Below are 16,245 nucleotides of genomic sequence, written 5' to 3' on the forward strand. Positions count from 1 at the left end.
AGGCTGGTTTATGAAACCCAACGAGTTAATGTTTTCAAAACGGACACACGGGGGCGATCTCCGCCGACTTCAATTACTTCAGGAAGAGGAAGCATCGATTTGATAAATATTCATTCAAAATATTAACAAGTGGCAAGTCAATAGAGTTTTCTTAGATGTATGCATATACAAATATCAGGTGCATCTGCGTGTCTTTTCATGTAGCAAAAATCACTTTTAAATCTGGGGGTTATTTTTTTGTGTTTGTACCGCATGAATGTTTAATGAAATCTGCAATATTAAACATATGGTTTCTTTTATATGTGCTATTTCTGCACGCACAGAAAACATAAACTCGCGTAGCCATAAACACATTTTAACTCGTATTAATTTGGAGCGCGTTACAGTTTGTACGTATGCCCCCCTAGTTTGATACAGTATGTGTGAGTCACTTCACTTTAAGCGCAAAAGTGCTGCCGGTTGTGCGCGGCCTCGACGGACAGTGAGCGCGTGCCCAACATCCGTGTCGCCGAGACCAAAGTTTACTTTTTGGAAGTAACGCTGGCCGAAGCGGCACTTACAGCACGAGCCAAACAAAAAGTTACCGTAAGGTTTTGGCAGAAGCCCGGTTTATTGTTAAAATGGCTGAAGGAAATTCAAAGACGGAAAGAATATCCCCCGTGAAAAATTTTTTTGCAGGAGGATTTGGCGGAGCTTGTCTTCTTTTAGCTGGCCACCCTCTGGATACTATTAAGGTACTGTATTTGACTAATATTGTTAATAAACAGGGCATTTATGTCATAAAAATGTGAGCTGTATCATTTGTATTCGTTTACTGTATAAGTTCTGAAAATGTCATATTTTTTGATGCGAAATACAATCGTTAACATTCATTGTGACTACGTGACAGAAAATCGAAATAGAGTTAGTTGTATGAATATTGTTTCTAATTCTTAAATTTGGGTTTTGTGGGAATCTACCAATATACTGTACATCACAAACAGCTTGCTCTTGAAAGTCACAGTAAACGTCAAAACTGTAAAGGGCTACTCCTTGAGTTGGTTAATTGTGATCATCTAGCGAGATCAGTTATGATCTACCTGCCGATTGGTTTGTTTCAGATCTAGTGCACGGTAGATGACATCCCCTACTATCTTGGTAAACTGCTCTTGGTAATGTCATTCTCTTATTTTTTTGGTGATACTTATCACAGTCTCACAAGAATTATCCACCCTAGTAAAAGGACAAGTGTCTTTATGTTTGTCTGTGTATCTGTTTGTCTGAGTTGTTGATGTGTCTCTGTTACATGCAGTTTGATATGGGATTCGTAAAAGTAGTGCTGAAGTTTTTGATGTGCCATCTGTTGAAAAATGCAAAGCATATTATTACTATATGCATTAAACACATGCTAATAAATTCACAACAAACATTAACACAGAATATGCAGAGGCATGTGCTGATTATTTAGATTTCAACCCATCTTAGATGGGTAGATCAACTCATAAAAGCATTTTGCCTTTATTATAAACGGTCCCAAGTAGCGTTTCTTGGCACATTTCTCCTGAGTAATTTGTTGATTGAAAGTTCTGAGTTGTTAGCGTGTCCTGGAAAGGATGTGCAGGACTGATCATAAAGGCAATCAGTTTTGTTTTCATTCTGTCCATTGCTACTATCTCCAGTGGGTAGAGAGTTTGTCCCATAACTGAGCTTGCCTTTTTAATTAGCTTTTTAGTTAGTTGGGTCTCTCTTGAAATGATGTTAACCAGCCAAGCACAGCAAAGAAACTTGCATGGGTCATTACAGAGTTGTAGAATATGTGAAGCATGTCACTACCCACATGAAGGTCTTCTAAGAAAAAAGAATATGCTCTGCCCTTTCTGTTATAGTCCCTCTGTGTTACGAGACCAGTACAGTCTGTTATTGTTGTGGACCCTGAGTAATTGTAGCAGTGCACCATCTCCATATGCATTCTCTGAATACTGACCAGGGAGCAAAATAACCAGTAACCAAACAATTCTTTGGTCACAGATAGAAAGTTGTGTATATTATCACTAATCAATATTCAGTCCTATGCAGAGTGGACATTCATTTTTAAACGTCTGTTCAGTTAAGCCATAGGCTTACATGGCAGGTTTTGTGAGAGATGTGCTTCATTTCTCTGTTTCAGTGTTTCAGTTTGGTCATATCTGCATACTGAGATTGCCGTGACTGCATGGAACTGTATGTTATATACTTTTTTTAATGCACACCATAATTAAAATCTTTTCTTGCATATCTGTACACTTTAGCAGTACATTTGCATACAGCAGCATCTTGGGATCCACCACATCATAAATCATGTCTTCCATCACACACTCCATATTGTAAATTTTTATGCTGAATTATTCACTTGGGTCGTTATGTGTAGATCCTCCACCACAGTCTTTAGAATATGCACACTCACATTTGCCATTTAACTTTCAGAATGTCAAGTTTATCTTGTATATATTTGTTGATGCTGAAGTGAAGGAATCATCCACAAAACGCTGTGTGATTACACAGTATCATCTTGAATAACCAAAGTCAAAATTTTCTGAGAATTTTCCCAATTTAACTATGAACTGAACTATTGTAATTTTTGAAAAAAAAAAATTATATATATACTAGGGAGCTTTGCTCGTGAATCCCCCTGGCCTACGCTATGTGCCAGCCACTTCGTGTCTCTACCGCTTGCATATGTGGATTTCACTTTCACCAAACAACACATCTTTTAATTGTCGTGGATGCACCTCTTCATTAGGTAGAAACACTACTTTTCCCTGATGGCAACATGAATTAAACTATCCACAAGTCTCTGACTTAAAGTTTAATTCTGAACAATGTCTTTGTTCTCTTTTCGCTGTTCCGTTATTTAACTGAGTAATAATTTCCATTTGTGTGTGCTAATATGATCTTTACTATCACTTTTTTGAGACTTTCAAATTTTAGTACTTTCATTATCTCTACCCTGCTCTGCATGTGTATCGTGCCAAAGTTTTTGAATTCTTTACAACATTCTACTTTGTCATCTACTCTGTCTTTTATTTCCGGCTCTGGGCATGGTTAAATCTCTTGGCACAGTCTCGTCTGGTGGGACGTAAAGGTATCTCTCTGAAAAAATCACATCCCAGGCTAAAAAGTCTTGTCTCATCCCAGAATTTTTTATTATAATAGAGAGATATTAACATTTAATATAAATATATTTTCAATAGGCTGAAGAGACAACACTAAGCTGAAAAGAAGCAGAGAAAATGAATGTTGAGGAGGTAGCAGCTTCACAGAGACATATCAAAATTGACCTTTTTTCATAGAATTCTCAAAGTAATTCGACATTTGATCACTGTGAAGGAAATATTCAAATCTCTCTTTTAAATTAATTGATCCAAACCACTGTGGCCAAAGTGGAAAGTTTGCAATTGTTCATTTAGGTAGATGCAGGTTTAAGGTGACTCTATTGGTAGAGAATTAAAAAAAATTCCTCTCATGAGCAGTATTAAGTTGTTAACCATGAACATATTGTGTCTGGTGTTTAGAAACTGTTTTACAGAAACATTTCTAGGTTAAGGAGGATCAGTCTAACATTAACTCTGAATGGGTGGCCATGCTCCTAGTTTCTTAACTTTAATTTGAACCTTTTAAATAATGACTCCAAACCTTTGTTAGTCGTATAAAAATGAATAAGTGTCAAGCAAATATATTGAAAAAAACAGTCAATCACTGAGTACTTCGCAATTCAGGTTTTCTGCAGGTCTTCATCACGAAGGTTGGATAATGAACTTATTTGACAAAAGTATATATTCAAATCTAAAAGAAAATACAGAAATGCCAAACATGACTAGGGGGGTATGCAAACTCTAAATACAATGGACAGGAAAATCTCCACACGCGTATTTAAATTAAATTTTTCTTTAATGTAGACACTGAAATCAACACAAATAATGTCCGATCATTTCTCTCCTTTCAAACTATCTTATCTTTAAGTGAAAAAAATAGATAATCTTTGTGATGCTGAATTGGAAGTTAAAAACTTTCAATGCTTTGGTTGCGCATCTTTTGCTTTTGACTGCCGTGCCATTGCTATTTTCAGAATTACCATCCACTAATATACAGTAAATATTGCTTTAAATTCTAGCAGTTCAGAATATACCGTGTATCCTATTGCCTATTTAAATAAGAGCAAAATGGATTTCCTTTTGTTCACTTTCTCAAATCAGTATTACAGTAACCTGAACTATTTATATAGTTCAGTAGTATATTTGTATATTGTCCAATACAGTGTTGGTTGCTGCTCTACTTACACCCAGTGGCACCAGGTTTGTCTTTGGCCTGAATGGTCCTGAATTGGATCATACAGGTTAAGAAAATGGAAGGACAAATGTTTCACTTTTACCATAATTACACTGGCAGTGATTCCCTTATTGTCTAAAAAAACATAACCTGCAAGCAGTAGAAACTTAATATTAGATTGAAAAAGGCTATTGTTTAGTCAGTATATCAGTGCAGCACATTCACTATTGGTGTTATCAAAGGTACTATCAGGAGTCACTTTTCACGCCCTGATGCTAAGTATGACCTGACATTAAACGCAAGCGTTTTTTCTTTCAAACAAATCACTAGCTCACAAAGCTCAAAGAATGCTGTTATTCCAATAGATATCTTGTACACATTCCTAATACTGAGGATAAACCTGTTTAATGAGCATTACATTTATATTTATTTGGAGAAGAAGTTAACTGTGGCAGAAATGAGAATGTTAAGATGGATGTGTTGAGTTCAAAAAAGGACAGAGTAAGAAATGAGGCAATCAGAGGTTCAAAAAAGTGAGAGAGATATCTAAGAAAGTATAGGACAGTAGGTTGAAGTGGTATGGATGAACATGTGATTAGGTAGACCATGAGTATGTTGGCAAAAGTGTGTTGGGAATTGAAGCACAGGGGAAGAGAAAATGAGGGATGCCAAAGTGGAGATGGATGGATAGAGTAAAAGAAAAAACTGAAATAAAAGGTTCTGACTAGGGAGGAAGTACAGGTCCAAGATGTTTGGCATAGGTTAATCAAGCAAATCAACCCCACATAGAAGTAGGAAAAGATGAAGAAGAAGCAGATTCTTGTATCCAAAGTGACTTACAAAAGAGTTCAACATAATTAAGTAACGTCAGCCAATTAGAATGTTTGAGAGTAAATGTTCCTTAAACACTTCTAAATGTTTGGAATGAGGGAGCAAAATTGATTATCACAAATGAAGAGCTTAAAACAGAATGCAAGCTAGTTACACTGCCTTAGTTACCCTCGTTCCAGCAGCTAGGAGCTACACATGAAAAAAGTCTGGATTGAGATTTGATACCACAGAAAGAGGGCATCAGCAGATGCTGTTCATCAGCAGTACTGAGCATTCGAGGTGGAGCATAAGATCTCACAAGTGTCTTCACATACTGTATATAAGTGCTGATCCACTGTAGGCAAGCCTCAAGGGTTTGACCTTAATATGTGCTGCTATTTGGAGTCTATATAGTGATCTGAAAAGAGGAGCCACGTGTGCTCAACAGGGCTGAGCTACAAAATGAATCAATTGGTGACACATTTCAGTACTCCTGCTAGAAGACAGTTGCTATAGCCCAGATGTGACAAAAAAATTGCCTGGATCTGGAGTTGTGCTGCATTTTCCATAAGATGATACAGCTAACTGTATCTGCATAGTTAGCTTGTTCTGCACATGTCTTCCAGTGTTATTTGGTCAGGTATTCCATAACCCCATCCCCACCTCCACTGCTGCCAGAAGACATGCATGTTTGCTTAATCTGGTAACCCTGTAACTGGCCCAATGTGCATGGCTCTATGTGTGAGTGTGCATTTTGATGGGTTGTCATCCTTTGCAGGGCTTCTTTCTGCCTATTACACACACACACAATGGGAAAAGCCCCACATAATCTTGACCTAGATTATGCAGGTTTTGGAATTGCTGGATAGATGTTTCAAATGAAAATTTTGGTAAATTGCAGGCAAGATCATTACTTAACTATTAACAAATGATCTAGTGAAAACCTTATTTTATATAGTACCTTTCACACAAGTTAGTTTTTTGACATTCAGGTACAAATAAACACTTGGCTGGTCCATCAGTGCTAAACATTACAAAGTTTCTTTTCAATAATTCTATTTTTCCTCCCGGCAGTTTTAAAATGCTTAACAATTCTGTCTTTGTGCCAGAGATTCTGTGCTTCAGATGTGAGCAAAATGCCAAGCATTTAATTAGTGATTGGGGTCAAGAGAAGTATGCCACATTCTTCATATTTAATACAATATTCTTCAAATGTATTTCCAGGCACACACTTTAAATAAGACAAATATATTGTAAGATCCACTAGTACATTTGTTTTTACCAGTATTATTGTGTCTTTAGCACTTTTCGCCAGTGGACGGCATCTTTATATTCGCAACCAGAAACAGTTCTGAGTGCTGCCAAGTGTGGTGAAATAGCATCAGTTGAGTAGCATAATTAAAGCTAGACGTGTGCAAGCTAAAAATGTAACTGGGGGTTTTTGTAATCTGAGATTGTCCATCAAATACAAGTACAATGTAAGCACATTAAATGAAAACAAATGGAAGACTTAAATAGTGGTTTTGGATTCATTTGTATATTTTATAAACCTAAGACAACTCCACGGTCAATTACTGGCTTCAGCCTCCTGTATATTATGAACTTAGATTAGCTTCATTTAAGCTTTTCCAACTGTGAATTAATACATTAAACCAAGGGTAAGACATCATGGGGAAGCCACCAATACAGGGACCAGCTAAACATCATTTGACATACATTGTAGTACACAGGCTTTGTAAAGTAATGCTCAGTAGAAATACCTGACTTCCAAATTTCCTCCATCTGTTTGGGTTTTAGTAACTGCTTTTGCAGCTTAATCAGCCAATAATCAATTTGTGAATTTCTCATGTCATTTTTATCAGTAACTATTTAAAAGTTAAGAATAAGGGTAACATGGTGGTTCAGTGATTAGTGTTTTACCCTCACAGACCCAGTATCACAGGTTTGAATTTCATATGTGGTTATTGCCTGTTTAATGTTTGCATCTTGTGTCTGTGTGGGGCTTCTTTTAGGCCCAACATGTTTTCCTTCTATATACCAAAGATATGCCATTTAAATGAATTTTTCCTATGATACCCCACAATGAACTGGCCCTTTGTTCAGTTATTTCTCTCCTTGCACGCAGTCCCCAAAACTCTGAATTCAATTAAGTGGGCTTCAGAATGTATGTAAGTAGTTAAGAGGAGCACATAGAGTGGTTATGTCTGAAATTTCAAAGTTTCAGACTCCTAGGTTTGCACATTCCTCACATGTCTGTCTCCTCCAGTTTTTGGCCCCACACCCAAAGGTGTACATTTTAAGTTAACTGGTGTCTCCATAGTGTGCTTTTCGGAGTGACTGGAGAGTGTGTCTGCAATGGACTGACTGCCATCTAGAATGGATTCTAGACTTGCAATGATGACAGGGTACATTTCAGTCTTCACAACTCAGAATTATGTTTGTAGAATAAGTGCTTTAGTAATAAGTATATACTCCATAGTTAGCTGATGTCATGTTTCAGCCAGAGTTTATTCCCTGTCTTATATGTACTTATGTGTACGTTATTGTTTTGGTTATTTCAGATTTATTATATCTTATTCTTTAATGTGATTTCCATTAAGATCACTTAATTTTTCATATTAAAGTACAATGTTTTTAAATGTTCCACGATTCTTTGTGTTTTGATAGTGAAACTCAAGGAAGTGGGGCAACCCTGATGTTGAGAAGGGTCTAGGTATAACCCTCCAGAGCTCCGCAATTTAGGAGCTCTGCTGATCAGCCAGTTGCAGTGCATGCTTATGTCACTTTGTTTACTCAACAGTCATCATTATTTGAGCCAGATAAACTTCCCACAACCATAATATTGGGTAACATCACAGACGTATAAGGCAAAGTGACAACCTCCTCAGCATAGTCAATGGAGCTGTGGAGGTGTGCAGCTAGACTCTGTTGGTGATATTACTGCTGCTCAGTCTTGCCTCTATCTGTATATTGAAGTTGGTGAGAGGGTCCCAGCAGTGGTTCATTGATTGCTATTAGAGTTTAATGAGTTTTGCTTATCTTTGATGTTTCTGGTTCTGGATTCTTATTTATTGGGTTTCATATTGGGACTTGATGGCTTTGGCTTTGATGCATAACCCCTTTGCCTTATTTTTGCCCTTTTGTCCTGTTTTATTGTACTTAGATTTCAATTATTTGATTATTTTTTTTATTGATAAAAATACTTTTTCACATTTTCTCATTATTCCAGAGGTTTTATGTTCCCTCTCCCTAGAAAGGCGTTTTTGTATATTTTGAATATTTAAAGTTTAATTTGGACTTTCAATGCCAGCTCCATATTTTTGGGTCTCTATAGGCTGCAGCCTGCCTGTGGTAGTTTGTGGCTGGTTACCAAAAGTAAGGCCACTTTTTGGTAGGCCAGTGAAAATCCTAACATTTGTTTGGGTTCTTTCTGGAAGCATCAAAACCCATTTGCCATGTTTCTGTCACCATTCCATAACAAATAGCAAGTGTTCACGGACAGAACCATTGAGTGATAATGCAGAGGCATGTAGCAGATGGTTATCATACAAGGTGTCAGTAAAACATTTGCAGATTGACTCCTTAGAGTAAATTTAAAATGCAGCACTGTAGCATTATGCAACTTTTTTGAGGATATTCAGTACTTCCATATCATCTGTTCACAAACAATTGGCCCGAATTAACAGAGTGAAGAGAATATGCTTCAAACCTTTCTTAGATTTTTAAAAAGTAATCTACTTGTCCTTCAGGGAACTGCATTTGCAGCATGTAGTCCTTCTATAATGACAATATCGATTATAGAAATCAATGAGAATATACTGTAGACTAACAGTATGAAATATGTGATTTGCATTATGAGTGACCAGTTATTCATTTGTACTGATGCTGATGCATACCACAAACTCATGAAAACCCTGAAGTGCTTTTGTCTGAGTACTGTATGTAGGATTTATTTACTTGGCTTTTAACACTGATGTAAGTCTTACTGGGTGGAAGGCAATGTATTTTTGGTGTGTTGTCTCACAGTGAGTTGTTATTGAGTTCAGAGTGATTGTGGACTTTGGAAGGGTAAGGGGGTGACGTTGGCTCTTGATCTATTTCTTTTCATGTAATGGACATTTGTTTAGCTTGCCAGTTATTTATGGAACCACATTAACAGAATGTACATTCTACAAGATTCAGTGACAGTAAATATTACCATAGTGTTAATAATGTGACCCATCATATTATTGGTATGAGTTCTTCTTTTTGTTTTTGTTAAATATAACATACTACTATATCTACACTAGCTTTCAAAAAATTTGAGTTACCTTGTCTCACTGAGCAAGACATATAATATACAGGCCTGGAGACAACCATGAGTGAATTTTACTTAAAAGTGGATGATAACAATTAGATGGCTCACTGAGTGTCACATATCTAAACCAATCCAACCACTCATGAACACAGTGTTCCAAGAAGGAGAAGTGATTTTGAACTGCAAAGCGTAGTGGTGCTCTCATTAACTTTAGACAAAAAGCTTCTTATTATAATAAACTGTCTACAACCAAAACTTCTCCAAATAAGACCCCAATTAAACATATGCATGTGCTTCACGCGTGTACACAGTACATTACACTTTTTAAAATAACCTGTTGCAAGAGAAAAACCTGTCTGTAACATCAAATTATACATTGAAATTTGAAGACATCAGTGGAGTAGTGGGAAAACTGAACGATAGGTTGCCATAGATCATGTATGTGCTCCCTAATTTGTACCATAGTGGCGTTGCAGTCCATTTATGGTTGAAAGAATTTGCAGCTATTGTGAAAATATGAAATGCAAAATCTGAGGCTAAGGATTTGCTCTGGTATCTAGAAGGTTGCCATTTCAAATCCCATTACAGCCAGAAGGGATCCTACTCAATTGGGCTCTTGAGCAAGGCCCTTAACATGAAAATTGCAGTGCTGTACAATGGCTGGCCCTGTGCTCTGATGTCATGCGAAAAGACAATTTCCCTTGGGGAATTACTAAAGTACATAAAATAAAAAAATTAAATTAAAATATGCATTTAAAGTAAACAATGTGTCACATCCCTTCAAATGGACTGCCATTATAGTATAATAATATAGTAGTTAGGCGCCGCCGTGAGTGGCAGCCTTTCCAGCAACTCTGTGTACGACTTTATATTTCTATCGTTTCTCTGTCTCTCTGATCACTCCTACCACTTTCTTTTATGTGGACTTATTTCCTGGACACTTTTTAATACTTGGACATGGATTTTTGCACGCCGAGACTCGTCTATTCAGGTAGTCAACTTCTAGCGCTGAGAACAAAGGCCCGTGCCAGTGTGATTCAATATTTACCTCACAAGGTAAGAAGGCCGCATCATGGCAGCAGAGCCGGCACTTAGCTAAAGGCTAAGCGGCTAGAGAGGAAGTGGCGATACAAGCCATCGGTGCCTTCTGTGATCCTGGGAAATGTGAACTCACTACCGAATAAGATCGATGAACTGGCTGCGCTGGTGAAAACTGTCAGGACCTACAGAGAATGCAGTTTGTTGTTTTTCTGTGAAACATGGCTAACAACTAGCATCCCAGATGCTAACGTGGAGCTACCCGGGTATAGCACAGTTAGAGCGGACAAAGACGCAAATACCTGCAGGAAGCGGAAAGAAGGAGAAATCGCTGTCTATGTGAACACAAGGTGTTGCAACCCTGGACATGTAAACATCAAAATCTCCACTTGCTGCAGGGACATCGAAATGTTGGCCGTAAGTCTGCATCCCTATTACTTGTTTGGACACATCATTGTTGTTATTGTTTACATCCCTCCTCACGCGGACGTGGAGATAGAGGGTGACATCATCCACTCAGTTGTTGCTAAACTACAAACACAGCACCCTGAGGCGCTTGTGCTAATCTCTGGAGATTTTAACCATGTGACGCTGGATAAAACATTACCTGCCTTCTCCCAGTATGTGGATTGTAACACCTGGGGAAATGGGATTATTGACCTACTGTATGCAAACGTTACGGACACATACAGTGCCACCCCGCTACCTGCGCTTGGGAAAGCAGATCATAACCTGGTTCTGCTTCAGCCTCCCTACAAACCAAGAGTGAGCGAGCTACCTACAACCACGCATTCATTCAGAAAGTGGTCCCCTGAGGCAGAGCAGGCTCTGAGGGACTGCATTAGAACTACGGACTGGGATATCCTTCAGGGGTCACATAGTGAGAACATTGAGGAGGTTGTTGACAGAATTACTGACTACATCAATTTCTGTATGGACATCGTAGTTCCAGTAAGAACAGTACGCTGCTATGCTAAGAGCAAGCCATAGATTACAAGTGACATCAAGGGCATTTTGAGCCAGAAGAAAAGGGCTTTTAAAGGCGATGATCAGCATGTGCTCAAGCGCATGCAGAAGGAACTCCGAGTCCAGCTCAGGGCGGCGAAGGAGCAGTACAGGAGAAAACTGGAGCAAAAGTTGCAGAATAACAGCATGAAGGAAGTGTGGGATGGGATGAAGATCATCATTGGCTGCAGCTCGAAGCAGGGTGCCTCCATCTAGAGAGACAGGGAGAAAGCAAACCTGATGAACAACTTTTTTAGCAGGTTTGACCACCCTAGCCCACTCTCACGCTCACATCAGAGTACTGCATCCTCTACCCATCCTTCTCCTGGATACCAGCATGGGAGAAAGTTTTCTCCCACCCATAATTACAGCAGCCCAGGTAAGCAGAGCGCTGAGGAGACTTCGTGCCAGCACAGCAGTGGGTCCAGATGAAGTATCGCCATGACTGTTGAAGGCCTGTACATTGGAGCTGGGGAGTCCTCTACAGCGCATCTTCAACCTGAGCCTGGAACAGGGGAGAGTTCTGAGGCTTTGGAAAACATCTTGCATCACCCCAGTCCCAAAGGTATCATGTCCTGATGAGCTGAATGACTTCAGGCCTGTCGCCTTGACATCACATGTGATGAAGACCATGGAGCGGCTGCTGCTTCACCACCCGAGGCCTCAGGTCCGCCATGCCCTCGGCCCTCTGCAGTCTGCATACCAGGAGAAGGTGGAAGCGGAGGATGCCATCATCTACATGCTACACCGATCCCTCTCCCACTTATCTAGGACCTTCAACACCATCCAACCTATTCTCCTTAGGGACAAGCTGACAGAGATGGGAGTAGATTCATACCTGGTGGCATGGATCGTGAAATATCTTAGATACCTCAGTATGTGCGTCTCAGGAACTGGAGGTCTTACATTGTGGTTAGCAGCACAGGAGTGCCGCAGGGGACTGTGCTTTCTCCGGTCCTGTTCAGCCTATATACATCGGACTTCCAATACAACTCGGAGTCCTGCCACGTGCAAAAGTTGGCTGATGATACTGCTATTGTGGGCTGCATCAGGAGTGGGCAGGAGGAAGAGTATAGGAACCTAATCAAGGACTTTGTTAAATAGTGTGACTCTAACCACCTGCAACTGAACACCAGCAAAACCAAAGTGCTGGTGGTGGATTTTATTTAAATCTAAGAGTAGATTGTGAGTAGTGTTACAATTTTCTGAATATTTTGTATTGTAGCATCAAGAACGTTTATATTTCTGACTTTATCCTGGCATCAGCCTAAAATGATAAAGATGGCTTAGTTCAATCTTTACTTTTGATGCCACTTATTTGCTAATGACATTGCTTGTCGTCATCTGGATTTTCACACAGATTTGTCTTTTTGTTTTTGTTGTTGTGGAGGCTGCAGCTCAGTGTTTTCAGCTTCACATTTTCCTGCCATCAAAAGGCTGGTGAGTCTCCTTGGAAACTTGCTTCTTTGCGCTTCCCCATTGACCTCTGCTTGACAAAGCAATGCTGAAGAATGACTGTTTTCCACTGCTTTTAACCGACAACTGACTTATGTGTAAAGCACTGCACTGTGATGTGCTCACTCCTGGATTCGGGATGCTTGTCAGTCACTCTGCCATACAACACATCGAAAGTCAGATTGTTAAAAAACATTTCCAGAAAATGACTACAACTAATTGTCAATTTATAATTATTCTGAAATCTGGAGACTGTTCAAATATAAATACGAAAACAATAGAAAACCTATTTTTAGGTATGTTAGCATATGATATGCAAAGAACCGATTTTGAAAGCCCATGTCTATCTGTCTGCATGAACCTCAGCCCCCCATGGACCAGTTTCATTCAGAAGTGGCACACTTTTTCTCCAAAGAAATTTGTTGAGACAGTATTTGTTGATATCTCGAACAGATCTTTAACATTTTTAAATCTCCCATTAAAAAGCATTAGCAAATTTGTGAAATTAGCCATTTTAAATTGTTCTGTGTGACTTCACACAGGAATTGGAATTTGTTTACTGTTTCAATTTTATCTTGAGAGCAATTGCTTAAACTTGTATATTTTGTATACTTTCTTTTCTACTCAACTGACAGCTGCTCATATTCCCAAATGCAAGTGAGTCAAATTGTAGGCAAGAGTGCAAGCGCAAACAGCTCACGCAGAAACGGATAAGTTAACTAATAGAGCACAAAAAAGTCACTTCCCTGGAAATAAATGACAGGGGAAAGCAATTGATGTAGGCATATATAAAAATTGTCCATGCGATATTGCAGAGACGTGTCAACCAAGACAGTCCTACAACATCCAGAGCCTTGAGGAACTCCGGGCGTATCTCATCCACCCCCGGGGCCCTGCCACCAAGGAGTTTTTTGACCACCTCGGTGACCTCAGCCCCAGAGATGGGAGAGCCCACCTCAGAGTCCCCAGGCTCTGCTTCCTCATTGGAAGGCATGTTAGTGGGATTGAGGAGGTCTTCAAAGTACTCCCCGCACCGACCCACAACATCCCGAGTCGAGGTCAGCAGCGCACTATCCCCACCATATACGGTGTTGACACTGCATTGCTTCCCCCTCCTCGGAAGCCGGATGGTGGACCAGAATCTCCTCGAAGCCGTCCAAAAGTCGTTCTCCATGGCCTCTCCAAACTCCTCCCATGCCCGAGTTTTTGCCTCAGCAACCACCGAAGCCGCATTCCGCTTGGCCTGTTCTGTGACCAGGACAAAAACCACGCTGTTCCTCCTGAATCCGAGGTTTGACTATCCGACGGACCCTCCTCTCCAGAACCCCCGAATAGACTTTTCCAGGGAGGCTAAGGAGTGTGATCCCTCTGTAGTTGGAACACACCCTCCGGTCCCCCTTTTTAAAGAGGGGGACCACCACCCCAGTCTGCCAATCCAGAGGCACTGTACCCGATGTCCATGCGATGTTGCAGAGACGTGTCAACAAAGACACCACCTTGAACCGTCACCTTATCGTGGTGGAGGGGTTTGCGTGTCCCAATGATCCTAGGAGCTATGTTGTCCGGGGCTTTATGCCCCTGGTAGGGTCACTTCTGCTTATCTGGGGTCGGGTCACGGGGGTAGCAGCTTAAGCAGAGAGGCCCAGACTTCCCTCTCCCCGGCCACTTCTTCCAGCTCTTTTGGGAGAATCCCAAGGCGTTCCCAGGCCAGCCAGGAGACATAGTCCCTCCAGCGTGTCCTGGGTCTTCCCCGGGGCCTCCTCCTGGTTGGATGTGCCCGGAACACCTCACCAGGGAGGCGTCCAGGAGGCATCCTGATCAGATACCCGAGCCACCTCATCTGACTCCTCTTGATGCGGAGGAGCAGCGGCTCTACTCTGAGCCCCTCCCGGATGACTGAGCTTCTCACCCTGTCTTTAAGGGAAAGCCCAAACACCCTGCAGAGGAAACTCATTTCAGCCGCTTGTATTCGTGATCTCGTTCTTTTGGTCATTACCCATAGCTCATGACCATAGGTGAGGGTAGGAACGTAGATCGACTGGTAAATTGAGAGCTTTGCCTTACGGCTCAGCTCTCTTTTCACCATGACAGACCGATGCAGAGCCCGCATCACTGCAGATGCCGCACCAATCCGCCTGTCAATCTCACGGTCCATTCTTCCCTCACTCGTGAACAAGACCCCAAGATACTTGAACTCCTCCACTTGGGGCAGGATCTCTCCCCCAACCCTGAGAGAGCACTCCACCCTTTTCCAGCTGAGGACCATGGTCTCGGATTTGGAGGTGCTGGTTCTCATCCCAGCCGCTTCACACTCAGCTGCAAACCGCTCCAGAGAGAGCTGAAGATCACGGCTTGATGAAGCAAACTGGACAACATCATCTGCAAAAAGCAGTGACCCAATCCTGAGTCCACCAAACCGGACCCCTTCAACACCCTGGCTGCGCTAGAAATTCTGTCCATAAAAGTTATGAACAGAATCGGTGACAAAGGGCAGCCCTTGCGGAGTCCAACTCTCACTGGAAACAGGCTCGACTTACTGCCGGCAGTGCGGACCAAGCTCTGACACCGGTTGTACAGGGACCGAACAGCCCTTATCAGGGGGTCCAGTACCCCATACTCCCGGAGGACCCCCACAGGATTCCCAGAGGGACACGGTCGAACACCTTTTCCAAGTCCACAAAACACATGTAGACTGGTTGGGCAACCTCCCATGCACCCTCCAGGATTCTGCTAAGGGTGTAGAGCTGGTCCACTGTTCCGCGACCAGGACGAAAAAAAAAATTTAAAATGGACAGCGGGAGGCTGCCAATAGTGGTTTGTAATGTGGGGTGCTAGGGCATTGCCTCCAAATATTTTAAAAACTGTTTAATTAGGTAATGTGAAATAATCATGAAATAAATTTGTTTATTTGCACACCATGCCTGGTGTCAGCACATGTCAACATTGTTGGTTTTGACTTGCTTTTCTTTAATTTGTGTTAATAATAAAAAAAAATCTATGTGAATATTTCTAGAGTGAAACCCAGCAACAAGACAAAGTAGAAATGGTTGTATTCTGGAGTCCTTAAAAAGACAAAGAGGGGTGTGAGGCCTACACAGAGTCTCACAAAACAGGCCAGGACCTTCACTGACTTGCTTAGATTAACCTCACCCCAAACCAGAAAACTCCAACTACTATTAACAGGCTTCAAGCCTGCATAGGCCCAAAAGTAGTAAGGCTTTTTGGAATAGTATGTATATTTTGGTCTGGATAAACCTTATTTTCCCTAGAGGGGGAAACACTGATCCCTGAGTTCGATCTTCTTTATATCCTACCCAAAGAGGAAAGGCAGAACTTCCTGTTAAGTAGCAGAGGAA

General features: G+C 40.9%; 1 protein-coding gene across 1 annotated transcript in view; it reads left to right on the forward strand.

Moving 5' to 3' along the window:
• Window positions 1–371: 371 nt before the first annotated feature.
• Window positions 372–16,245, forward strand: part of slc25a20 (solute carrier family 25 member 20) — a 46,265-nt gene continuing 30,391 nt past the window's right edge. Inside the window, exon 1 of the mRNA XM_039775711.1 lies at window positions 372–734. Coding sequence (XP_039631645.1) covers window positions 621–734 — 114 coding nt within the window. The 5' untranslated portion in view covers window positions 372–620. The remainder of the gene's footprint in view (window positions 735–16,245) is intronic.

The sequence above is a fragment of the Polypterus senegalus genome, chromosome 13 (assembly GCF_016835505.1).
Source record: "Polypterus senegalus isolate Bchr_013 chromosome 13, ASM1683550v1, whole genome shotgun sequence".
NCBI lineage: Eukaryota > Metazoa > Chordata > Cladistia > Polypteriformes > Polypteridae > Polypterus > Polypterus senegalus.